Source organism: Phascolarctos cinereus, unplaced genomic scaffold (genome assembly GCF_003287225.1).
Source record: "Phascolarctos cinereus isolate Bilbo 61053 unplaced genomic scaffold, phaCin_HiC Scaffold_1;HRSCAF=81, whole genome shotgun sequence".
NCBI classification, from domain to species: domain Eukaryota; kingdom Metazoa; phylum Chordata; class Mammalia; order Diprotodontia; family Phascolarctidae; genus Phascolarctos; species Phascolarctos cinereus.
In genome coordinates this window covers 58438788-58465114 of record NW_027555514.1, presented here as the reverse complement: position 1 = coordinate 58465114, position 26327 = coordinate 58438788, and the positions used below count along the sequence as shown (strand labels likewise).

Here is a 26327-nt window from a genome sequence, read left to right as displayed (position 1 = left end):
CTGAGGTCTTCCCAATTCCAGGCCCATTGACCTTGTGATTATTCTTTTTTTTGGGTCCAGACTCGTGATTTCATTAGTGCTGAACTCCTGGTGTTCTCCAATAAAGTAGAACAGGTGACTTCTGTGTTAACACAGTGTTCAGAGAGGTCTAGGCACACGGAGAGAAGTGGAGTAGCTTACCTTTGGTCCCATGGCTAGTATGTGTCTCATAGGGTAGCTCAGTGAGAAAGAAACTGGAGCCTTCATTAGGGCTATTGGAAGCAGTCATTTTCCTTCTGTAGTAACATGGGCTGTTCTTGTGAATGACTTTTCATAGGTCTTCCTTAGAGACCCTCCTCTTATTCTTTCATCAGCTTGGGGGTTCCCGTTTACCACTGGGACTATCCATCTATCTTGATTAGTTTCTGCTATATGAACATCCCATCTCTAGCCATGTACAACCTTTGTAATGTCTTTCATGTCACTTCTTGTTTCCAAGTCATCCTGGTAATATGTTACAATCCGCTCAAGTCTTTCCATTGTCCTTTGGGCTATTTGTAATTCCACTTAGTAGCTCCAAAATAAATAATATGAGTTAAATAGTAGAAATCTCAGCATTATATGTGCAGCTGCAACAATGAATGTCCAAAGCCACAGGCAAACAATTTGTTGAGAATTTGAATGTGGAATTATTAACTGAAGCTAATTTATTTAACCCCACAGTTGATAGCAGAAGAACATGTGTCAAAGTGTTCAGGGACATCAGAGACAGTGGATGACTGACCGCCTTTTAAAATTGCCATGCACTTCACCGTTTTTCTCTGAATTAAATTACACAGGGACATCTTCATTGACCTATGTATATCTGGTGGCATCTAGGGGTGTAAAGAAATGTGTATTGTATGCACGTCATTATAGCATATTGGTAATGCAGAAATACAAACATTCCCTGAGAGAAATGTCAGCCTGGATATGCACATAGGCTTTGTAACTGACTTCTGGCTAGGATGGGAGCTACTGCACATCTCTGAAGGCAATCATCTTCAGTGTTAAAGGCAACATTTGATGCTTTACATCTGATACAACTTTGTATGGCTCAGACTTTCAAGTCTTAGAAATTCATTTCTAAAGTTATTTTAATTGATCCAAATGTATTATCACCACATTCTTTATCAACCTGTCATTCTCTTACAGAGTGAAGGCACATGCTATATTCTTCTTTTCTTTTTGACCACAGGTTAAATACAGAGAAAAATTTGATAATGAAATGAAGGATAAGAAACACCACTATAATCCTCTTGAAAGTGCTTCTTTTAGGCAAAGTCAGTTTGCAGCTACACTTGCAAGTGATGTAAGTTCATTTGTTTATTTTTATTGTCCTGAAATCTATAGAGGATGTATGTGTGACCAAAAACATGTAAGGAAACAACAAAAAATAAAGAAATAAAAAAAAAGTCTTCTCTGTTGCTACTATATTCAGCATTAGGAATCAATTGACATTTTTTTTGTTGTTGAAGAGGATTGTGTGCAGTGATTTTTAAATAACATTTTAAGGAAAAGAAAGAACAAATAAATGTGATTTGGTTCTTTACTGATTTGTGTGTATATATAAGTGTATATCTACAATATGTGTGTGTGTGTGTGTGTGTGTGTGTGTGTGATGCGCGCACACACACACATACACATGCTGATTTCCATTGGCCTTTCTTCTCTTTGAAGTTAGTTGCTTTGTTTTCCAAACAATGTCAGGGCTAAACAGCAAAGAGTTAAAAGCGAAAACCAAATAGTGGTAGTTCTTTAGTAGATTGACGATTTTTAAAAAAATCCTAGATTATGTTTGGGACCAAAATGACTTTGTACATTTGGTTGAGCTCCACCATATGATAATCTGATTTTTTGAAAAGACAGGCCAAGGACCCTGATTCATCATCTTTTCTCTTTCCCTATTTCCTTCTGCCTCCTTCTTTCTTTTCCCTTTTCCATCCCTCTTTCCCTTCCTCCTTCCTTTTATTTTCATTCTTCCCTCCCCTCTCCTTTCTCATCCCCTTTCTTTTTCCAGACTGGTGGTTTCATCTATGTAGGGAACTCTGAATGTGGAAACTCCATCCACCGATACAAGTCAACACCTAGTTCTTAGCTTATACACTTAAAGAGTAGCTTGGAGACATTGAGGGGTTAAATAGCTCATACATTGTCATATAGCTAGGCTGGATCGAAGACTGTACTAGATCAGGTCTCTGACTGAGGCCAACTCTCCATTCATTAAATATCTTTATTATGGGGGAAAGAAAAAAGAAACCTGCACTCTGCATTTGTAACTCGTGGTTTTCATAAGCAAAAAATAATGAACAAATGACAGTCACAAATGGATAGTTTCTTTATATTTCTTTAAAATAATAATGTAAGTCAGTGTGAAAATACAGTAAAATTAAAACAATTACATTTAGATGCAACTTTTTAGGAATGTATCCAAAATCTTGTTAAAAAAAAAAAAAGGCTGGCACGTAGTACAACATTTCCATATAATTTACAGCCCTTCACTCTGTAGTTCACAAACTGAGTCCTCAATGTCTTTTATTTAAAAAAATAGATTCCAAATTATTTTTGTAATTAATTAGAAAACATTTGCCTCCTAAAATACATATTTTTAGGCTTTTCTTTTGCTTCACATTCCTAACTATACCCCGCAATTAGAAAAAAAAAACACCATGCATTTTGCTGTAGTTGAACATAAATGTTTTATTGAAAAAAATCTTTACATGATTGAATAATGTTTTGTTAAACCATTTCAACCTTTAGCTCAAGGCAAGCCCTTCAGGAATTAGGGGATCTTGATTTCATGGATAATCACATAGGAAGGATATGTTCTTGTAATTTATATTTATAGCTACAAGTTGCTATTCTTATCTTCCATAGTAATTAGGAATCCTGAGTTTCTTTTTTGTTGTTGTTCTTATTTTATTATCTTTTTTCAGATCTTATTAAATAAAAGTAAAATGAAAATAAAGACAAGATCTAATGAATGCTGCTTATTGAGGACTTCTCAGAATAGATTAGATTCATTCCACTTTCCTCCCTCCCAAGCAATCAATGTGAAATATTCTGTAAAGGGAAAAAAATCGTAAAGAATACTGATTCTTTTTTAAAAAATAACATTTTTACAAATTTTCTTGTGAACTCAAGGTCAGTAGAAGATTAAATAATGTTCTCACAAATCGTAAGTCAAACACTAAAGGATTGGTTTGGAGGAATAAAGTTATACATTTTATTCTTTTTTTGATTTTGAAAAGCAATGATTTCTTGAAAAAATGTGACAATTAACTTCGCTGCCTTGTTTTTATGAACAATTGGAGTGCCTATTAAAACATTGTTTCAGCATCTGAAAATGGAAATGGTTGGATAATTGAATTTTCTACTTGTTCAGAAGTGAATGAGCACCATCTAGTGGCCACTTGCAATTAATTAATCAGGCCACTTGCCAACACAATTGTTGTCATGTTTTGCTTTCAAAATAGAGCTCACCGTGTCTTCTGCTGGATTGCATTTTGTTCTATGTTATTTTATAGGTGCAGTACAAGAAAGACGCTCAGATGATGCATGATCCAGTTTCATCTCTCCCGAGCCTGTTTTTAGACCATGCTTTGAAAACCAGCAAAATGCTCAGTGATGTAAGTTGGTTTTTATTACATGAGAGATTGACTGGCCATTTGTAATACAGATATTACTCTGTTCTCCTTGCCCTTTCCCCCATGTGTGTTTACTTCTTTGTTGACAACTAATTTGATTCAAAATATTGATTTCCTTGCATAATCATTCCAAGACCATCATTTTTGAATAATAATTCCCGTTAGAACTTTGGTGGGTACTGATAGAAAAAATTCTTTTGAAAGTACAAAAACCTTGTTTTTCAGAGAAACAATTCCCATTTTGCTTCTTTTCTTTCCTTTGCCATCTAATTTTTAAAATTGTCTCAATGTACTATTATATAAATGAAATATCAATACGAATCTCTATTGATACTCATTTTACTCCTTTCCTTATGTTTCTGCTTGTTTGTTTGAACCCATGATGGCAAATTTGTTAAGGAAGAAACCAGTATATTTAGAAGTGCACAATGGGAACGGTTTTTTTGAAAAATTCCTTAAAGTATTTCTGACATATACCAATGTGGACTCGTTGTTTTTGCCTCGTTCTTTGGTCATTTAGAACATTCAGACCCTTAACAAAAAGTATTTCTGATTTTCATTATGACCACCAGGAGTTGTGTTATGGGGCTTTGAGAGCCTTTTTTTCCCCCGAGATGACCTTGGGCCCACCTTCCAAGGAAACAGTCGCTTGGTTGAGCTCTTTTATTTGATCTCAAGTGTATTATCTTTTTTGTTGTTGTTGTTGTAAAGCATATTTTTAAAACAGAAAAAGAATGAGAGAAAAAATATATGTTGGATGAAGACACATGGCGCAGATGGGGAATCCTTGTCTTGGACTGCCATAATCATGGATTCAAAAGTCCCATGTCCCAAACAATGTCAGGGCTAAACAGCAAAGAGTTAAAAGCAAAAACCAAATATTGGCAGTTCTTTAGTAGATTGACAATTTTTTAAAAAAAATCCTAGATTATGTTTGGGACCAAAATGTCCCTAAAGTCCCATTATCATTGTTTATATACGATAATTCCAGACTCTTCAATAATAAAGGACATCGTCTGCTTCAGAACATACTGATAACTAGTTTTGGTGAAGAGGGCTGCATTTGGAATGAAAGAAACCAGGAATTCACCTGTTAGCCTTGTCACTCCTTCTGTGACCTTGGGCAGATCACTCAGACTCTCTGACCTTGTGGCCAAGGCCTAGCCAGTCTGTTAGGAGCTTCGTGCAAGTAAGAATTATGTCATTCCTTGTACACAGATCCCTCTCCCCTAAAGCAGTGCTTGGGTCATTGTAAAGGTTTCAGAAATCTTGCAAGTCGGGAGGGCTCCCATAAGTATCAGTTTGTCATCTGTAAATGAGCTTATTTGTCTGAAGTGTCAGCAAGGGATAATTTGTTAATTTGCTCTTGTTCTTTAGGTCTTCATTCTGAAACATCCTCCTGGCATTCCCATTTTCCCAGATAAGAGTATTATCCACCCCAGCTGTGCATGCAAACTAATTGGCTTCTTCTAAATTTTAACCTAACATAAATTGCAATTTTCTTCTCTTAACCCCTCCCCCCACCATTTCCATTATAATTGTATCCAATGAAAGTTTATATTTACTGTGTCCTTGCTCTATGTCAGATTAATATAGGAGAGACTACTTGTAATGGCACACTTATTTTAGGTTCATTCATTCATGATTGATATAAGCATTTGAGGGCAGAAATCTGGAAATTCTCTCTCCCTCTCTCTGCCTCCTTCCTTCCTTCCTTCCTTCCTTCCTTCCTTCCTTCCTCCCTGCCTTCCTTCCTCTCCTTCCCTCCTTTCCTCTCCCCTCTTCCTCTCCCCTCTCTTCCCTTCCTTCTTCTTCCTTCCTTCCTTCCTCTCTCCCTCCCTCCCTCCCTCTCTTCCTCTCTGCCTTCCTCCCTACCTCCCTCCCTGCCTTCCTTCCTTCCCTCTCTCCCTTCCTCCCTCCCTTCCTTCTGCCCTCCCTTCCTTTTTTTCCTCCCTTCTCTTCTGCCTGGGTTCCTCTCTTTCTCCACATCTTCCTTCTCTCTTCTTCCCTCTTCCTTCCTTTCCCTCCCCCTCCATCTCCCCTCTCTGTCTGTCTTCTGTTTCTGTCTCTTTTTCTTTATATATCCAGCATCTACCACAGTGCCTGGAACAAAGGAGATGCTTACTATATCCTTGCTGTATCTATTTCATGGGTATTGAGGATCACATGAACAATTGTATACATAGTTCACTGCAAGTCTCTAGACTATGGAAATACCCACAATTATTATTATTACAATGCAGGAAATGAAACATAAAGAACTGTTGACAGACCCTAAATTAGATCTCAGTTTCAACCCACTGAAACCACACTGGCATGTCATTTCCTCTAAACCCACAGATGTGGAATTCCATACTTCTACATGTTAACTGACTCTTTGCCTCTTTTTCGATTACATGCATTTATTCCTGACTCATAGCAATCCTTATAAAAATCAATAAAATGCTTTTCCTTGAGCCTTCTACTTCAGTTTTTTTTTTTGACCTTCAAACAACCATTAAACCCTCCCCAGTACTTTACTCCATGTCATACATTCTTGTGACCTGGGTTTTGTTCTAGGGTGATGAAATTCTTTTACATAAATAGTTCTATGATAAATTCAAATAAAAGTACATTTAATTATATTATTTTGGTCAGAAACCGAGTTTGGAGGGATCTGGGCATATCTTGACAGAGGCTGGGTTTCAACTATTTTAAAGAGAATGTAACATTATACACCATTCATGGGTTAAATTTGTTATCAGCTGTAGGGGCATATTTGTAAGATCCATCAATAAGCATTTAGTAAACTCTTGTCATGTGCTAGACACTGTGCATACAGAAACATATGTGAGACAGTCCCTGCCCTCAAGGAGCTTACACCATAGGGACAGATTTTACTGTCATTGCTACATATACCTTTATGCACTTGAGTCAGCTAACATTCACGTTACCAGTCAAAGCCATAAATTAAATTCTTATTCATATTTAACTTTGAAAGTTTCATGTCAGCTTGTCTAAGAGAAGCATACCATCTTGCTCTCTGGTTTTTCCAAGGGAAGGCAGTGATGGTTGATCTTGACTTGCTGTTATGGAATGCTAGGCTTGCGAAACTCATATGTATCTGTGTAGTGCAGTCCCCTTCTTTTCTTTTAAAACCTGGTGCCTAATAGTTAGTAAACAAGGTGTAATCTTCTAGATAAAGAAAGGAACAATTTGCTTGTTTGAAGTGTCAATAAAGAATAATTTATCAGTTTGCTAATTGTTCTTTAGGGCTTTTCTCAGAAACATCCACCTATCATTCTAAGTTGCCCAGATAAAAGTATTAACCTGTGCAGCTGAGCATATGAAACAATCTTAGTTTCTTGTTGACTTTAATAAAAAATGAGTTGGAATTTTATTTTTAGAAAAGGCTCGTCTATTAGAATTGCATCTAAAGATGCTAAATACATTTATATCCTACAGAGTTCAGGATTTGTGAATTAAAACTGATATTTTTTCATGATGAACTTTAACTGACCTTGCTGTAAATCAGAAGTCCTCAGCCATTTCTGTGTGACAGAGCCTTCTGGCAGTGTAGTGAAGTCTCTGAACGTTATCATGTTTTGTTTTGTTTTTTTTTAAACATAATTAGAGGAAATTTTAAAATTTCAGATAGAGCTTGGTGAAAATAAAGATGTATTTTTTCCCATGCAATTTCATTAACACCCTGAAATCTATCCATGGGTCTCTTGATGGTCTGTGGATTCCAAGTAAAGTAAAGAACTATCGACTTATAAATTGTTATCTGTTACAGCTTAATATAGGAAGGACTTAGAATTATAGGTAGTGAAATTATCTGCCCTTTTGGGTGCAAAATATATTACAATAAATTTCAGGATTTTCAGTTTGAGTTTTTTGGTTTCTGTGCTTTCATGAGGAAATTTAAAGTTTGTTAGGAAAACAGGACTAAAGCAACATTTTGTTTTACTCCAGTTTGATGTAAATAGAGTTTTAGGGATTGTTTTTTTTTCCCCCTGCAGCTATGTATGACTTCCACTAGGAGGCATCAGAGACTGTTAAATGTAGTGAATTTTATACATTGAAAAGTTCTTTGTAGTTCCAGAAAATTGGTGTTTTTTCGACATTTCCAAAGTGTTTAGAACTAAAGTTAATATTTATTTTGGGATCAAAGTTTTCATTATATGTTTACTTTGCCAGATGTGATAAATACAAACTTAGAAGTGCATGGTTTTAGGAAAAAGCAATTTATTAGTTCATTCGACAAAGAGATATTAAGTGTCTGCTGTGGGCCAGATCCTGTGGTGTAGGTACTGAGGAGACAAAGGGGGAAAAAAAAAAGAAAAGCGACAGATACTGCTGCTTTCAGAGAGTTTACGTTCTTGCTGTGGTTACTGAGGGTTGGTGGCAGGGATTATGATATTTACACAGCTAATTTAACACAGCTATAGTCAAAGTAAAAACAAAGTATTTGGGGGAGAGAGGACACATCGACACCGGCAGTATAGGATTCCTCTAGCCTATCTTAGTTGAGCTGGACCTGGAGGGAGACTAGGAATTACAGGTAATGGTGATGAGGAGAGAGGGCATTTTAGATGTGTGGAGAAACGCAAATGTGGGAGATTGAATGTTGTGTTTAGAGAATGGCAGGTAAGCCAATTTAACTGCAACTCTGTAGGAAAATAATCTGAAATCAGCATAGTTGGGAAAAATAGATTGGAACCAGATTGCCGAGGACTTAAATTCGAAACAGAGGAGTCCATTATATTTCCCTAGAGGTCATCGATTTTTCAAAATTAAAGAAATTAGGAAGGAAAGCAGCATTTTATTAAGCATCTACTTATGTGCCATGCTAAGTACTTTACAAGTATCATATCATTTGAGCCTCATAATAATCTTAGAAGTTAGGTGATTGGATTATGTGCCTTTTACAAATGAGGAAATCGAGGCCTGAAGTGATTAAATGACTTGCCTAGGCAAGTGTGGAGAACCTGTGGCCTTGAGGCCACATATGGCCTCTAGGTCCTCAAGTGCAGCCCTTTAACTGAATCCAAACAGTCAGAGGGCCTTTATCGAGGACTTAGAGGGCTGCATGTAGCCTTGAGGCAGTAGGTTCCCCACCCCTGGTAGGGTCACACGTTTAGTAAATGTCTGAGGCCAGATTTACCTGACTCCAGCCCAGCTGTGTTCTATCTATCATGCCACCTAACTGCCTCTGGAGAAAGGCAGAAGTCCTCAGTCCATCAATGAATCAGTTCATCAACAGACATTTACTTTGTAGATAGAATCTACTGTTGTTTGTTCCATCGGATTTATGATTATGTAATATAATATGATTATAAAATGTAATATAATAACACCAAAGAATTTTTTTTTGTCTTCCTAATTGGGAGAACCATAGCGCGGTGGTTAGAGTACCAGACTTGGTGTCCGAAAGCCTAGTTCAAATTCTGCTTCTAATGTTTTATAGCTTTGTGGCCTTATTCAAGTCACTGAACTTGTGTGTGCTGCATTCACCGCCTTAGGACTTATCTATGATGCATAGGTGAGTTGTGCTCTCTTCTGGTGAAGGGAGTTCCTGTACTGGTAGTTCTACGTACTAATGAAATGATGTAGCCTTTGGTGAGTTTAACACATATTGGTAGTACATGAAATGATAAGACAATAGTTGATAGTATTTTCCACATTGGGCAGATAGAGAAACTGACTATTCAGGTTGCTATATGGATTGGATGATTGGTGAAAGAGGCAGAATTCAGGACTAGGTTGCTTAATGTACAATGTTGCCACGGCGTGTTTATCAATGTAAAAGATTTCAAATCATCAAAGATACGTCATATGCGTGCTCCGTGTGATGTATGATGCTAATCGCCAAGGATACAAATACAAAAACAGCAAATGGTCCCTTATATTCTACTGGGAGATCCAGTATAAACAAATAAGTGAACCTTTCCATCTACTTTTCCAGTCTTATAGTCTTTTTTGTTGTTGATTTTTGCTTTTTGGTGCAGTAATCAGGGTTAAGTGACTTGCCCAGGGTCATGCAGCTAGTTAAATGTCAAATGTCTGAAGGTCACATTTGAACTCAAGTCCTCCTGACTCCAAGGCCAGAGCTCTATCCCCTGTGCCACCTAGCTGCTACATCTTCCTCCCCACCTAGTAATCTGTGATCCAGTAACATTGGCCTTCTTACTGTTCCTCACACACTACACTCGGGCATCTTTACTGTCTGTCCCCAAGCCTGGATCCCTTTTTCCCCTCATCTCCATCACCTGTCTTCCTTGTAATCTCTGCTAAGGTGCCACCTTCTGCAAGAAGCCTTTGCTATCCTCCTTAATCTTATGGCCTTTGCTCTGACACTACCTGCAATCTATCCTGTTTATATCGCTGTACAGAGTTTTTGTGTGTTGCATCCCCATTGCACTGCGAACGTCTTGAGAGCAGGGACTTTTTTTGCTTACTTGGTGTTTTTTTGTGCCTTTTCTTCACATCCCAAACACTTAGCACAGCGCCTGGTATGTATTGTTGCTATATTTCAGTCCTGTCTGACTCTTTGTGCCTGGCACACAGCAGGTGCTTCATAAATGCTTGTTGACTTGATTTGAAGTACATACAAAATAACCTGAGGGAGCCAAGTATGAATAACTTGGCACCAGAACTGAGCCTTGAAGGAAGCTAAGAGTTGTAAGAAGTGGTAAAGACAGAATTCATTCCCCGTAGGATGTTGTTCAGTCATTTTCCAGCTGTGTTTGACTTTTTGTAACCCAATTTGGGGTTTTCTTGGCAGAAATTTTGGAGTGGTTTGCCATTTCCTTCTCCCGCTCATTTGAAAGATGAGGAAGCTGAGGCAAACAGGGTTCAGTGACTTGCCCAGGGTCACACAGCTTATAGGTAGGTGTCTGCAGCCGGATTTGAACTCAGAAAGATGAGTCTTCCTGACTCCAGGCCCAGCACTCTGTCCACTACAACACCTTGCTGTTTCAGTAAGATGTAATCCTGTGCTAAGCATGTGGAGGCAAGAGATGGAAAGCTAAGTTGATGGAATCAAAAGTAGGCCGGTGTTATTGTAATACAGTGTATGTGACAGGGAGAACATGTGTGAACTGAGTCTGTAAAGGTAGGCTAGTGCCAGATGATGAAAAGTTTTAGGTGCTTTATAAAGGACCACTAAAGATTTTTTGAGCAGGAAAATGATGTGATGACATCTGTTTTAGGAAGATTATTTTGGGAGTTTTATAAATAATTCCTAAATAACTTAGTTTTCAACAAACTGATGCTGGGCTCATCTTTGTCTACAAATTGCAGTTCTCTCTCTTCTCTTTCGACTTCAGATTCCTGGATCATGCTTTTGATACATACAGTGGGACTTTCCTTAAGGTCTCCTCTCTTCTGGTTCTTCTTGATGTCTGTTTCTGACCTCTCCATATCCCAGGAACTGGTTCAGATTCATGGTAATCTCACTAGATGATGTCTCTTGGTTTTGCTTTGCCTTCTGGCAGTCAAGATCACTCCTTATCCTGAATGATTTCTCCCACTATCATGCCACTGCATGCCTGCCATGTTTGCTCCATCAATACCTCTGAGACCTCTATCCAATTTATTGACACATTTCTTGTTTTTCATTCAGGAGAGTTCTCATAATAACTCCTTTCTCTTCATACTCATAGCTTTCATTCAAGATCATCATTGGGTATTTCAAAATTGTTCGACTAGCTGCTTCTAGATACCTGACTCCCTTCACTTCCTTCTAGTTATATGCCTTTGTCTTCCTTTAAAGTAAACTAGGCCAGTGTCCAGTTATCTTATCCCTGGATCAGAGCCTTCTCTTGAACTTGCATCAACCCATAAGTCTTTCTTCTTCTCCTTCTCCTCCTCTTGCTTTCCCTCCTCCTTCCTCCTCCTTCCTTCTTCTTTCGTCCTTCCTCCTCCTCCTCCTTCTTCTTCCTCTTCCTCCTCCTTCCTCTTCCTCCTTTTCCTCTTCTTCCTCCTCCTCCTCCTCCTTCTTTTCCTCGCCACCACCACAATGGGTTTAAGTGACTTGCTCAGGGTCGCACAGCTACTTAAGGAGTCTTCCTTCTTTCCTTTGCTTTTTCCTTCCCTTTCTCTAATTGCTTTTGTACTTTGTGAATCCATCTTTGACCAATTTTGTCAAACAAATCCAACATTTATTAAGCACCTGTTGTGTGAAGAGCAAGAGTGGATGGCAGAGAGAGGCTTAGAGCAATTCTTGGTGTTAAGAGGAGCTTGGTTTAAGCTTTGTCTTTGACATGTGGGCAAGTGACTCAACCTCTTGGCTCTTCTAGGCAATTCTCTAAGACCATCATTTCTCAAGGGGTCGATGATTTGCATTGGTGGAGGGAACTTCTTCTCTGGGTATTCCCTATAGCAGTGAAATCACAAGTCTAGTACCACCCCTCCTCTTCTCTCTGCCTGACATACAGAACATTGTGCTATGGAAGGTTATACAGACTAAATAAAAAGTGATTCTTCACCTCATGGAGTTTAAAATCTTATAGGGCATATTGTACATAAAATACATATTATATATAATATGTACATGCCTGCAAGGCATAATTTAAATCATAGCCTGGGAGAATTGGAAGGGAGACTTAACAGAAATCTTTTAAAATTCACTTAAAAGAGTGGAACATTTTAAAAGTCTGAACATTCAATTATGACCTCTTTCTATTATTACTTAATATCGTTGTAATTCTCTCCAGCTATAATGTTTATGTTAGTAGTTTATTTAAAGGATTGACTACACAGAGGTGTCAAATTGTAGCCTGAGGGCCACAAGCAACTGGCAAAGCTCCCAAGTGCAGCAGAATCAGATTAAAATGTAATTGGGAAATGTTTAACAAAATAAATAAAAATACAACACAATATAGATAATATTAATTTGTGTTTTCCTAAGTTAATATGTGGCCCACAGGGATCCTTCCTATTTGAATTTGACAGTGTCAGACAATTCTTTCACATATGTATGTCTGTGTTTTGTGTGTGTGTGTCCGTGGCAGGCAGGCAGGTCTGGTTTGGATTATAGGTAGGGAGTTTAAATGTAGAGTGTGATGCAAACCATATCTCCAAATAATTAATCCCTATGTATAGGCAAATGCTATTTGATATTTCATTTCAGTCCAATGTTTAATTGCTATTATGAATTAATCCCTTTTATTTTAAATGCTTAAATCATTTGTGGCTTAGTGGCTAAAGAGCTGACTTTTTAGCCAAGAAGACCTGGGTCCAGGTCTTGCCCCTGACACATACTAGGTGGGCCTTGGGCCAGTGCCTTGACCCCTTACTGCTCCAGGCACTCTCTAAGATTTTCAGGTGTAGGGAAGGTGCTTCTCTATTTTGGCAGATGGGGTTTCCTCAAGTGGGAATTTCCTATCATAGTGAAATCATTAATCTAGTTCCTATCCTATCCTTGTATCTTTTAAATGCATTTCCATGTTCTCTATTTAGCATGAATATAAGAAGGTATTTGAAGAAAGCAAAGGAAGTTATCATTTTGAAACGGACACAGCTGAGCACCTCCATCATAAAGGCAACACAGCGCTCCAGAGTCAGGTATGGATTTAATAGGATATTTCTTTACCATATTGAGAGGGATTTCCCCAGACTGGCAACGACTCCATCAAGAGAAAACAAAAACATATAGTAAAGACTTTCTGATGTTAGGATGGATTTTGAAGTAACAGATAACTCTTTTGAAAACCTCAAATGGCATTTTCTAGACTCAGTTTTTGTAAATAGTTGGGGCTCCTTGAAAATCTATGGTTCAACATAGAACTTCAATCTGTGGAATAAGGTAGTTAACATTGATTTGTAATTTTGAGCTTTAAAATTATTTTGGTAGGAGAAAGGGCTTATTAAAATTTTTTCAGTTCAGTTGCTTAGTAGTATTGAGAAAACATCATCTAATTAAAACACCATGAAATGTAAACAGCTAGTCTGTTCTTACTCAGTTTCCTTATATGTAAAATGTAGGATTTGGACTGGTGTCCTATGATGTCTCTTCCAGTTTTGCTTCTCATCCCATGTGTATGCAAGAGGAATAAATCTCTCTTTACATGGGATTCATGTTTCTACTCAAAACTCTTCTTGAAACCTGGGAGCACAAAACAATGTGCCTTTGTGAATGTACCAGAGGAGACATTTTCCATTTCCCTCCCAGATTTTCTTCTTGAGCCATGCTTGTGTCTAGTGAGAGAAATCCCTTTTCCAGAGATGCTGTGGGGTTCAAGAGCTTGCTCTTGGGGAAAGGTATCATGGAAACTTCTGGATATCTATTCAGTGTGGCTTCCAGCCCCTTCCTTGGCACATTTCTGCAATAACTGTTTTGGGAAAATCTGTGAGCAGGGCAGCTTCTGCAGAGAATGACTATTTTTGCATGAGATCTTGTGTAAACCTGTCTCAGTTTATATTTAAGATCGCCCTAAATTTAGAGAATTGAGATAGAGCATTATTAAGAATGTTATGTTGTCTCTGTGACATATTCTCTTTCTTTTCTCCCCTCCCCACAATGACATCAGGGTAGAGAATTAGGTTCATGTTTTCTTCCCTGTTATGTGATTTACTGATGTACTATTTACTAAAGTTCAGTGTGACCTAGAGGTTACATTCATTCATGTTATTTATGCTGGCAATGGGTTCTTTTGGATATGTCATAATACACAATTGTTTCTCATGTCAAATCTTAAAAAAACCCAATACGATAAATTAATTCTTCCCTTGATACACTATCTGATATATACTTTCCTGAAAATGTCATATCACTTTCTCTTGGGGTTTGGGGTAGGGATAGAAGACATTTTTATTTTTGCACAAATAAAGGACTTCTTAAATAATTAGAATTACTATAACTAGATTTTATTTTAAAAAGATGATTCATTTTCAGTGCATGTTAATTTAATGCTTACCCAACATATTAACATTTTTTTGTTAATGCCATTCTGTACTTTTATTAGAGGGGCAGTATGGTGTAATAGAGGGACGCTGTTCCATGAGGGCAGGATCTGAGTTTCAGTTCCCTATTTCACACCCTCTCCTCATTCCCCCCCTGCTGTGTGACCCTGGGCAAATCATATAACCTCCATGGGCTTTTGTTATTTCAATCACAAAATAAGGATGCAAATATCTAACCTTCTTGAAACCAGGAGTCTGGATTAGACAGGGAATATGTTACAGCCTTATGATCTATAATTTTATGCTTTGCTTAATCTTTCAGATTCCTTTCAGCTTAAGCATTCTATGAATCTAAGAATGAGGGCAACTATCTAATAGTTTTAAAGATGTACTATGGCCCAAATTAATTTGTTCTATTCCTATATAATTTTTTTCCATATCAAAAGTTTCTTATTTTCTTTATTAGTTTTTATATCATATTTTATTTTTTCCTAGTTACATGTAAAAAAATTTTTTTTGGCTAGGCAATGGGGTTAAGTGACTTGCCCAGGGTCACACAACTAGTAAGTGTTATGTGTCTGAGGTCAGATTTGAACTCAGGTCCTCCTGAATCCAGGGCTGGTGCTCTATCTACTGCACCACCTACCTGCCCTTAAAAATAATTTTAACATCCATTTTTAAAAACAGTTGAGTTTCAAATTTTCTTCCTCCCTCCCCTCCCCTAAGACAGTAAACAGTTTGATATAGATTATATGTGTGCAATCTTCCCATATAATTTATGAACAATCTTTTTTTAAAATGAAGAGGTTTTCTTATAGTTTGTAATGGAAACTTTTTAACAATCTAGGTGAGGTACAAAGAAGAGTATGAAAAAGCTAAAGGCAAGTCGATGCTTGAATTTGTGGACACTCCATCTTATCAGGCTTCAAAGGAGGCTCAAAAAATGCAAAGTGAGGTTGGTATTTTTTTTGTTTGTTTGATTGGGGTGCATGATCCTTAGGTTGCTCATTTATTGTGATGTTCAGAGTAATCTCTGACAGGTCTTAGCAAGCTAAAAAGTCTTCCCCCTCCACACCTGGGAATGGACAACATGTTGCTCATCTGAGGACCAGTACAGCCAACCTCAGGTGGATCAGGGTGATGAATTTTTCAGCAGGAGCAGCTCTCAAAGACTATCTGTTAAGTTGCAGAAGGGGTATTTTCTTCATTATGGGAGGGAAAACACAGAGATGAAATCACTGCTCATTGAAATGTAGAAATACTAAGGAAGGGCTCTTTATGCAATTACAGGTTGCATGGCCCGAGTCAGGAAGACCAGTATTCAAGTCCTGCTTCTAGCACACACTTACTTACTTTGTGACCCTAGGGAAATCATTAACATCTATGTGCCCCAGGCACTTTCATAAATTCTAAGTTGTAGCACAAGTGCTACTGTGGCTTGATAGAGGAAATTTCCTTACCTGAAGTTCCCTAGGCCAGAGGTTATCAGAGTGTGGTCCTGGGACTATTGGGGTCCTGTGAGTCTTCTGGATGGTCCCTGAGGTCAAAACTATTTTCATAATAATACTAAAACATTTTACTTTCTAATTCAGTACATTTCAATAGATGTAACTCACATAAACAAAAGCTCTTTGGCGACTCCTTAAAAAAAGTTTGAAAATTGCTGCTCCAGATCAGTGAAATCACAGGTCCAGTCCAAAAAGAAACAAACCTCTCTGCAATGATTATATAACAAAGAAAGCATAGTCAATCTATTGGCTACTTTATTTGTATACCAAATAACAATATTGACCAAATAAAGATTTGCCAAAGGCATGTAAACTGACTTTTTATTTTAACTGAATTCACAAAAGCAACAACTTTTCAACATTGTATAGATATAGTGAAGCAGTCAGAGGTCTTAATTCTTGGGGGAAATGATTGCAATTAAATGATTATAGGAAACATTTTATATAGTAGATATAGCATGGTGGGTGGATTGAGTGAATTAGATTCCAGAAGACGTCTGTTCCTGTCCTGTTTCCAACACACGCCCAACTACTGTTATGACCATGGGCAGGTCATTTAAACTATGAAGTGCCTCAGGCAACTCCCTATAAGTTTGTATAATTGTATCTGCAGAAGGAGCTTCTACACTGGAAGTTCCCCACACTAGTGAAATAATTCTCTCCCTGCCCTTAACTATTTCTGTAATGGCACCTCTACCAGACAAAGAGCAAAGCATGCATATAAACCTTATTCAGTGAATTATTCTGGAAAGAGTGAGTTCAAGGTCTCATTGTACCTGCATGGACTGCGGTGTTCTTGTTACTGGCACTATAGCTCCCCTGCCCTTGTCGCTAACCCACCCAAAAGGGGATTTTGGGAAGATCTAAGGACAAGGAGAAGTGGAAGATCTATGAGTTAATCTGCAAACTAACATTTCAAACAGCAGTGACAAGTGGTAAATCTTGAAACACCAGTGACCGAAGGGTAATTTATTAGCACTTCAGGACTTATTGCATGTCTCCCTTTCCCTTTCTTCTTCTCTTTTCCCTCTCTGTCTGTCTTTTTCATTTCCTTGGTATCTGTCATCTTCTCTCTTCCATCCATTGACCTTCTTTGCTATTTCTTCTCTTCCCCTTCTTTTTCTCTTTCCTCCCTTCATTTTCCCTCCTCCTCCTAATGCCTCGAAATTAAACCACAAACCAATTTAACTAAGTTGTTTTACTTCCGTGTGATTCTGAATTGATTTGTGGGTCAAGGGCATTCAATGGAAATTCAACAGTAAATAGATTCCCCATTCCTAAATGATGCCATCTGGAAGTATTCATGTGAATATTTTGTTCTTTCCTGCCTTAAAACATGAAATGACTTTTAACAGCTGATAAACATTTATCAAGCACCAACCATGTGCTCAATCCTAGGGACAAAGAAAGGCAAAGGAAAGGCCCTGCCCACAAGGAGCTCACAGTCTAATGGGGAAGATGGCACGCAGACAACTTTGTATAAACACTGGGACAGAGGAAGGAACTAGAATGAAGGGAAATTGGGACAGCTTTCTGGTAGAAGGAGGGATTTTAGATAAGAGTTGGAAGAAGCCAGGGTAAGTAGAAAATGCCCAGCGTTTGGGAGATGTTGTGTCTTATGTAAGAAGACCTGAAAGGGGAGAGTGTGTGTGTGTGTGTGTGTGTGTGTGTACACACACATAAACATACTTAAATATATGCATATACGTACCTACAAAGAGGAAGGAAGGGAAGGAGAAGGGAAGGAGTGGAGGGAGAGTCAGACAGACACTCTTTGAATACCAGAAGATGTTTAGCTCTTAGAATTGTCAGCTTGGTTTGGTTGTACGCATACTTTCCTGCCTAACACTGGAAAATTTCCTTTAAACTTCATTTTGCTGTTAACTATATCTGTGTCTAAACCAAACAGACAACACATCCTGATCGTTAAAGAGCGAACAATTCCATTAATTTCCTGGTTTGTCTGTGTGATAACCTACATACACCTGGTGTACTTTCTAAAATCTTAATTGATTGGGTGTTTGGGATCAGCAGAATCAGTCTTAGCGACCCTGTGCTCAGCTGTGAGGATGACCTCTATTTCTCCTTGACTACTTCTCTTCACTGGCAGCTTCTGCACAGGATTTATTACCCTCAGAGGAATTGATTTAATTCTTGGGCTCCATGGGCCTTTGCTTAATATCGACTTTCCATTTGTTTTTGTCTTTTTTTCCTATTCTAAAATGTAGAGTTTTTTCCTGTGGTTTAAGGAGGAAAGATCAAAGATTGGAAGTTTGGGAAGAGAGCCCTACGGTTTTTGTCACTGTTGTTTAGCTTCTAGCAATCACTGTTTTAAGCTTGCTGTGGCTTACCAGGCTTTTGAAGAGACAGATGAATGCTTGCCTATGAATAACATCCTTGGGCAGGACCTTTCCATAGTAAGGGGTATAAATACTGGATAGATAAAATTCATTTAAAAAGATCAGATATAGCTAGGAGGTGTCAGTGGTTTTCACTAGTAGTGAGATCAAGAGAGACAAACAACATGATGGTTCTGGACTAAGTCTCCTTTTTAGTAACAACATTGTAAAAACTGCTCTACCTGGACCCAATACACATGCTGCTAGTCATTTACTACTGATAGTAGTACTGCCTTTCTGATTTCAGGGAAAATACGTTTAGATCAATGAATCATCCAGTTTCTACCAACTGATCTTGAATGTATTTGTTGCCAAAGCATATAAGCATCAAGGAGGAAATTACTCGTTATACTTTTTAAAAATTGAGATGCTCATTTATAGGTTTGAAAAGGGGGAAACCAAGACTTTGGATAACATCAGGATTTCTCAGAGTGGCTGTGTCCACATGGGGTCTCTGGATTACCAGTCATTTGGCTGAAGTAACCCATCAAGCTAAGCCCCCATCAAGTTCAACTGATTTCTTTTTCATGGAATTTTTAGACTTAATTGAGCAGTTGTTCTGATGTCATGCCATCATGGCTACGTGATGCTGAGTAGCCTCACTCAGGCTACTTTGCCAGGAGAAAAAGAGGGTAATGAATATTTTTCATTTTGCTTTTCACCCTAGTTCAACAGTGAAATTAATCATGGGAGGCAGTAATCAAAAATCTTAGCAGAAGCTTGAAACTGTCTTGTTGATGAAAGGGCCCTGAGTTAGGAGAAGTATGGCAATGACCAGCTGATTTGTTCCTTGACGTATTTTCAATAGCTATTAGTATTTCATAAACTAAGGGTGGGTATTCTGTCTTCTGAAACAGAAAATTTACCGAAAGGATTTTGAAAAAGCAATCAAAGGAAGGCCATCACTGGATTTAGACAAGACTCCAGAATTTTTGCATGTAAAATACGTCACAAATCTTCTTAAAGAGGTAAGGACTTTCTGGTATTTGTCTTGGTTTTACAAAAGCAAGCCTGAGCAGAAAAGAATAAAATGGCCCGGGGAATATTTCCTGGTAGTAGCTTTGTGGCCTAGTTAGTTTCTGTGATCTTGACATGGTCATGGGAAAGGATGATAAGATCACTGGATTTGGAGTCCTGGTTCTGATACTCATTGGCTACGTTGCCATAGCGATAGCATCTAACCTCTCTGATCCTCACTTTCCTCATCCGTAAAACAGAGATACTAATATTTATACTACCTCCCTCATAAGGTTTAAACCTTAAGCACTATAGAAATGAGAGTTGCTATTACTGTTCAATTTGATGGATTTTTGTTTTCTTACATCCATTTACCCTTTCTAAGTGGTGCAGTAGGTAGAGCACCAGGCCTGGAATCAGACCTGAGTTAAAATCCAACCTCAGAAAAAAAAATAGTTGTTGTGAGGATCAGATGAGATTGTATATGTCACTTAGCACATAGTAGGGGCTATATAAATGTTCTTTTGTTTTGTTCATATCACCCAGTGTCCTATATTTAGCCCTTTTAATTTCATTGAACCCTAAATGTTGCTAGTCTAATCTTTCTGCTTTGACATTTTCATACCTTGACCTGAAGAAAAATGCGATACTTGTTTTTCTTTTATCTACCATATAGCTAAAACCATAATTCTGAGCTTTCCAATGTTATTTATATCTGGTACAGATAGTGAAATGTATAATGAGCTGGGCCTGGAGTTGAAAAGGAAGAGAACAGATTGGATTGCTTTTGGGAAGCTGCAGAATTGTTTAATTGACCTGAGGCTTCCCATGAAAGCAAAGGCTCATCTTTTCAGTGCTAACATTTTAGTGGTGTTACTTTAGGTAAAGAATGGATTACCACTGCATCTGAAGAAATAATGATGAGTTTTGCACAGAAGGCAATGAGGAGGCTCATGCTGAATAGGAAGAGGTTGTACTCCATAACCAGGGAGGAGCTATGAGGAACCAGGAGTAAAGAATATGTCATCACGGAATTATATGACAGGAAGAGAAGATGAGCTGGTCATACGGCAAGAGCAAGGGATGAGAGGTAGACTGAGTGTTCCACTGGTATCCTAGAGAGTTTAGGAAAAGTGGGACATATTGCCAGCATGGTGGGTGGAACCCCTGTTGTAAAATTTGGGGAAGACGTGACCGAAAGTCTAACTGGTTGGACTGACATGGATAGCTGCATGCTTTGTACAGAACTCCCAAACCAGCGAGATCACAGGTCCATTGAGATATTAAATGTCATCGTCATCATCATTCTCATCATCAGCACCAAGGAATATTTCTGTAGCACTTTAAGGTTTGCAGAGTGCTTATGTATGTTATCTTGTTTGAACTCTGTGACGACTCTTGAGGAATGTACAGTTGTTATCCTCATTTTACCCATGGGGAAACTGAGACTGATAGAGGTTTTCTAATGTAAGAGGTATCATGACATGGTAGATAAAGTGGTGGACAGGAAGTGTAGGAACGCCTAGGTTCATATCCTGCCTCAGTCACTGCTTTTAAAATATTTTTATCATTGGCTTTGGAGTCAGGAGGACCTGATTTCAAATCTGGCCTCAGGCACTGACTAGCTGTGTGACCCTGGACAAGTCACTTAAACCCTGATTGCCTCCAAAAAGAAAACACTTTGATGATGTATCTTGGGGGAAAAGTAGCATGACGAAGCACCCAAGAAGAAGGGTACAGGTTATATATAGCTTGAGCAGTAGTTAAAATAGCGGTAAACACAAGGCATTGAGTGTTTAAAGTCTACATTAGTAGTTATCTATTTACCTTAAAGTAAATATGTTGCTTTTTAGCAGATTGGAACTTAACATTCAAATTGAAGATCATGAATAAGAAATGGCCCATTTTCCAAAGAGAAATTATTATTTTTATTTCACGTACTTTCTTTTTTATGACTTGTTTTGTCTCTTAAAAGTTTTATAAGCAGTTTAAAAATTTTAAATGTGTTGAAGTGTTGATAGAGGAGCTTAGCTCTTTCAAGTGTATTCTCTTGTTAAGAGGGCTTATGTTTTTGGAATCATGCTCTGATTTCTGCCTTTCATTTGTATTTCTATAACATTGTCTCAGTTGAAATGGTGTACTCACAAATGGGAAAGTCGTGTGAACTACCCATAATGTGCAAACATTTTGTGTTCTTAGAAGGAATAGAAGTGCTAATATAACTTAAGCCCATTATAGGAAATAGTCTAAATTTTTCTTTTGACATTCTTAGCATCTTTCTTTTAAAATTCATTGCTTATTATTACTGAAGTGTTCGTTCAAAGTTACCAAAATACTATGGGATGATTGTTATTATTATAGTAGAATCTAACTTTAATGTCCAAGAAGATCATGAGAGAAATGAAAGAAAAAGATTTATTCTACCAAATGAAAAATAGCCTAGGTTATTCCAAAACTGCAGAATGGACGTTCTTTCAGGTTTAAGACTGTATTTGGAATATGTATCAGTTGTAATTTTATACATCTGATCAGTTGTCATGATCTTGAAATTGACGTGAATTATTTAAGGTGAAGATACTGTTAAAAGAAACTTTCTTAAACCAGTGAAATGTAATACAAATGCTTGCTCATCTATATTGGCAATTTTATCAGCACAAACTTCTAAAAAACAAGAGCTTGCCAAATTTGCATTTGCTATTTAGTAAAAAGCTAAATGTTATCACTATAACTGTGTGTGCAACTACATGCACAATTTATTAAGGGGACCCTTTTTCTACCCGGCCCCCTTTCATTCTTCCTAATCCTTGGGGGATTTTTGAAAATGTATGCCTCATGATAATAGGGACAACACGGATAGGTGACAAGCAGCCTATTCTATGTTGGCCCTGGGGCATCTCTGGAGAGGTTTTCATTTCTCATACTTTCGGTCCTATTGGCAATTCCCTCTCTCCCCATTTTGAAAAAGGCATTTTGAGAAGAGATTCCTCCCTTCTCTTCCTTCCCCCTTCTCCACTGGATCTGGACTGAAAGCTAAACACCAATTCTGTTTATTATTGACCTTTATCAATAGGAAGCAGTCACAGACATTAAGTGTTTACTATATAAGGCATTACACTAGACCAGAGGTTCTTAAACTTTTTGATATCAGGACCCCCTAGACACTGTTAAAAATTATTAAGGACTCCAGAGAACCTTTGTTTCTGTGGGTTATATCTACCAATATTTATCATATTAGAAATTAAAACATCTTAGTATTATTGTGAAATAGTTTTGACCATAGGGATCCCCTTAACTCCATGCCTTCCCCCAAAATCTCAGGGGCTCCCAGAGTCCTCGGACCCAGAGGTCCTTTGAGAACCTCTGTGTGTTAGACATTAGGGAAAGGCGATAGGAAGATTAAAAAAAAAAGAAACACAAGCACTTTCAGTTCAATTAACCTGAGAAGCATAGAATCAACTAGCAGAGACAGGGGGTGTAATAGGCTAAATGTAATAGAAAACATGAGTGTTCTAAGTGCATAAGAGAAATCTAAATACAGTGCTATGAGAATCCAAGGTAGAGAGAATGATATTATTTTGTGGTGATTAGGGAAAGTCTCACAGTTTTTGAAAGTATCTCTTATACCATTGATAAGATTTCGACAGGCAGAGGGATGTGGGCATTGTAGTTGTAGGGGATAGTAACTATGGTATGGGGATTTTTTGGGGGGGATGTGGGGGGACGGCATTTAATAAATAATCTGCTTTTGTTAGATTTGAAGGGTATGAGATGGTAAATGAAGGCAGAAAAACAAAAGGAGGAAAATAGGTTGGAGAGAAATTTTAGAGGGCTTTGAATGCAAGGCTAATGCATTTGTTGTATATTTGGTAGGATGTAGGTAGCAAGATTTTTGAGCACTGAAATTATCTGATCAGGTTTTTACATTAGGAAATCTTGCTGTGATGTATAGCATTGTGTAGAGGAGCTTCAGAGTGGGAGCTGGTAGACTGGATAGAAAGTTGGTGCGATAGTACACGAAAGACACTGATTTTTTTTTTTTTAGTGTAAATGGAAGGGGAGGTGATAGATGCTGTAGATACTGTGCAGGTAGGGTTGCTAGGACTTCTCAATGGATTGGATATTGGTGATAAAAGAGAGGCAAAAATCTGGTGACTTTGAAGTTTTAACCATGGATAGTTACAGAAAAAAGGCAAGGAGAGGAGCAAATTTCTAGCAAAAAAGAATGAGTTCAGTTTGGGACATGTTGAATTGTAGGTTCTGGCAGGTCATCCAGGTGGATTTGCCCACTAGGTAGACAGAAATGTAAATGGATCTCAGGGGAGAGGTTGAGGCTGAAGATATACAGATGAGTCATCTACAGAAATGTGATAGTTGAAACCAGGTGACTAGACAAGGTTGCTGGACAAGGTTTTATCCAGGGAAGGCAATGTTTCAGAGCTAGGAAGTTAAAAAGAGGTCAAGGATGATAAGGAAGTTTGCTTATTTGAAATTTTAAAATAGGGCTTATTGAAAAATGCACAGAATAAAATCCTGTGCATTCTCAAGCTCCTGCATGACCCCCAAATGACTTGAAAGTCAAACATTCTTTACCATTACCAAACCCATCCCACATTCTGACTTTGATGTGTGTGTGGGTATGCCCCCTGCTAATGCTGATTATGACTCCTTTCTGATTCCTCATGAGTTGCTGAGTTGACAACAGCAGTACTCATTGGCTAGCCCTTTCGTGATGAGTCTTTCTAAACTGAGCTAAGCTGGTCCTTGGATGACAGAAATAAATATGACCATTTTTTTAGGCTTTTATCTGAATGCTTTCCAACTTCTTAGAACCTACTGGAGCTTACACTCTGGGGAGTAGCTTTGAATAACCTAAAGTGCAACCGTGCTGTAATGGCATTAAGTGAATCTGATTTTAGCCATATGGTTTCAGGTCCTACCTATTTCTTAGAATTTCCATTTAATTATATGAGAATTTTATGAAAAAAATTCAGAAAGTTAGGATATCAAAAATGATCTTTTAACTAAATTACAAAGCTGCTAGTTTCTTTTCTTTCACAAAGGAAATCTTAATCATTTAGTGAAATGGAAGTGAAAGATCTTTCAAAGTCTTGGCACTTAGGTCTAAATTAACTTTGCATTTATTGATTTCTCTGGCTCTTCCACTGAAAATAAATGAATACAAACTCAGTAGTGTAATATCTGGCAGGACATTAGCTAAGTTGAATACCACTTAATATCTCAGTACATTGAACTGAAGATGGGACTAAGGGAGAAAATGAATCATTCACTTAACTGGAACATAAATTCTGATCATGAAAGGAAGTCTTAGATTGCATTTGAAAATTCAGTATTTTACAATATTGATGTTACTAAAGTATAATTGGGGACAAAATTTTGTTCTTTCTAAATTGAATTTGCAAAAATATCCAGCTCTATCGAAGTCCATTTCTGTTTATAGAAATAACCTCACTCATTCAGATAGAATGAAGATATTTTAATTGTTTTAACATCACTCTATAAATCAAGGTATAAGAAGTGATAGGTTTTTCAAAGAGGATAGAAACATTCAGTGGCTAAAATGAATCCATACTTTATTTTTTTAAAACTTGGGATACATTATATCTTTTGCGTTGTAATTTTTCATTCTTTTTCAGCTATGTACTTCAGGTGATTCATATTTTATAGAGGGTTTTCAAAGAAACAGTTCAAATAATTAATAAGAAGCATATCTTCCTAAGATCTCATGCACCGTTTAAAGTGGAGACATCTTTTTTTTATCACTGACTATGGGACATAAAAAATTGGGAGAAGGGATGAAAGGATAAAGATTGACAGTACTGAAGAATCTTCTGGACTTGATTAGACTGGAAAATGCAGTCCAGAAATGAAATAAGGAACATTAACACTAGTCAGTCTGAATTACTCCACCACATTTTTCTTTTCACAGTGTACCCTATAAAAAAAGGTTTAAAGTATTCCATCATTTAAAATGATATTTCCTGTCTTGAAACTGAACATTCTTTTCCTACAGAAAGAATATAGAAAGGACCTGGAAAATGAAATAAAGGGGAAAGGAATGGAACTTAGTTCAGAGATCCCTGACATTCAGAGAGCAAAAAGAGCATCTGAAATGGCAAGTGAGGTTTGTATACCACATTTACTGAAATGTTTCCATTTTTACCTCTTTATTTGAACTTGTTGTTGAAATGTTGGCTATAGAAACTGACTTTTTAGGATAGAAGATAATTTAAAATATTTCCATTGTGTATTTGCATATTATTTATTATATTTATTATATTATATACTGTGTTTATTTATAGCATTATTTCCCTACCCATAATTATGCTACCAAAATATAGAATATATTTTTCTGATGTAATGGCCCTGGAGGAGCTATGTTAAGCTAGTATGTGTCAAAGGCAGGGTTTGAACCCGGGTTTTCTTGACTTTCAAGTCCAGTGCTCAAATACATGCTACTGGTGTTAAACTCTGATGGAAATAGGGACAAGTAAACTGTATATTACAATCCCTCTGGGCTACGTACTGACTTAGAAAACTGCCTATTAATACCACCTGTTCTACTGTATTTATATTTATTTAGTTTAATATTATTAATGTAATAATTATCATACCAATGTAATAATATTAAAATTATTAATAAATATAATAAAATTACATTTTAATCTGGTTCAGCCCATGTTTGACATGACCACTACACCATCATGTTTCTAATAGATCTCGAATCTCAGTTTTACTCCTCTCTTTATCTCATGCCTTGGCTCATCCCCTGATAATGACTTAGGAAAAGAATTTAAAGGGTTCTATTACTGAGAATTAAATAGGTAGAGAAGAGTAAGGCATTTTTGTAAATGCCCCCAAACTTCTCTTTGATATAAAAGCCCATCTTCTTA

General features: G+C 37.4%; 1 protein-coding gene across 1 annotated transcript in view; it reads left to right on the top strand.

The window, feature by feature from the left end:
* Positions 1-26327, top strand: part of NEBL (nebulette) — a 148999-nt gene that overhangs the window by 60209 nt on the left and 62463 nt on the right. Inside the window, 6 exon segments of the mRNA XM_020966871.2 lie at positions 1217-1330; positions 3546-3647; positions 13110-13214; positions 15400-15507; positions 19317-19427; positions 25448-25558. Coding sequence (XP_020822530.1) covers positions 1217-1330; positions 3546-3647; positions 13110-13214; positions 15400-15507; positions 19317-19427; positions 25448-25558 — 651 coding nt within the window.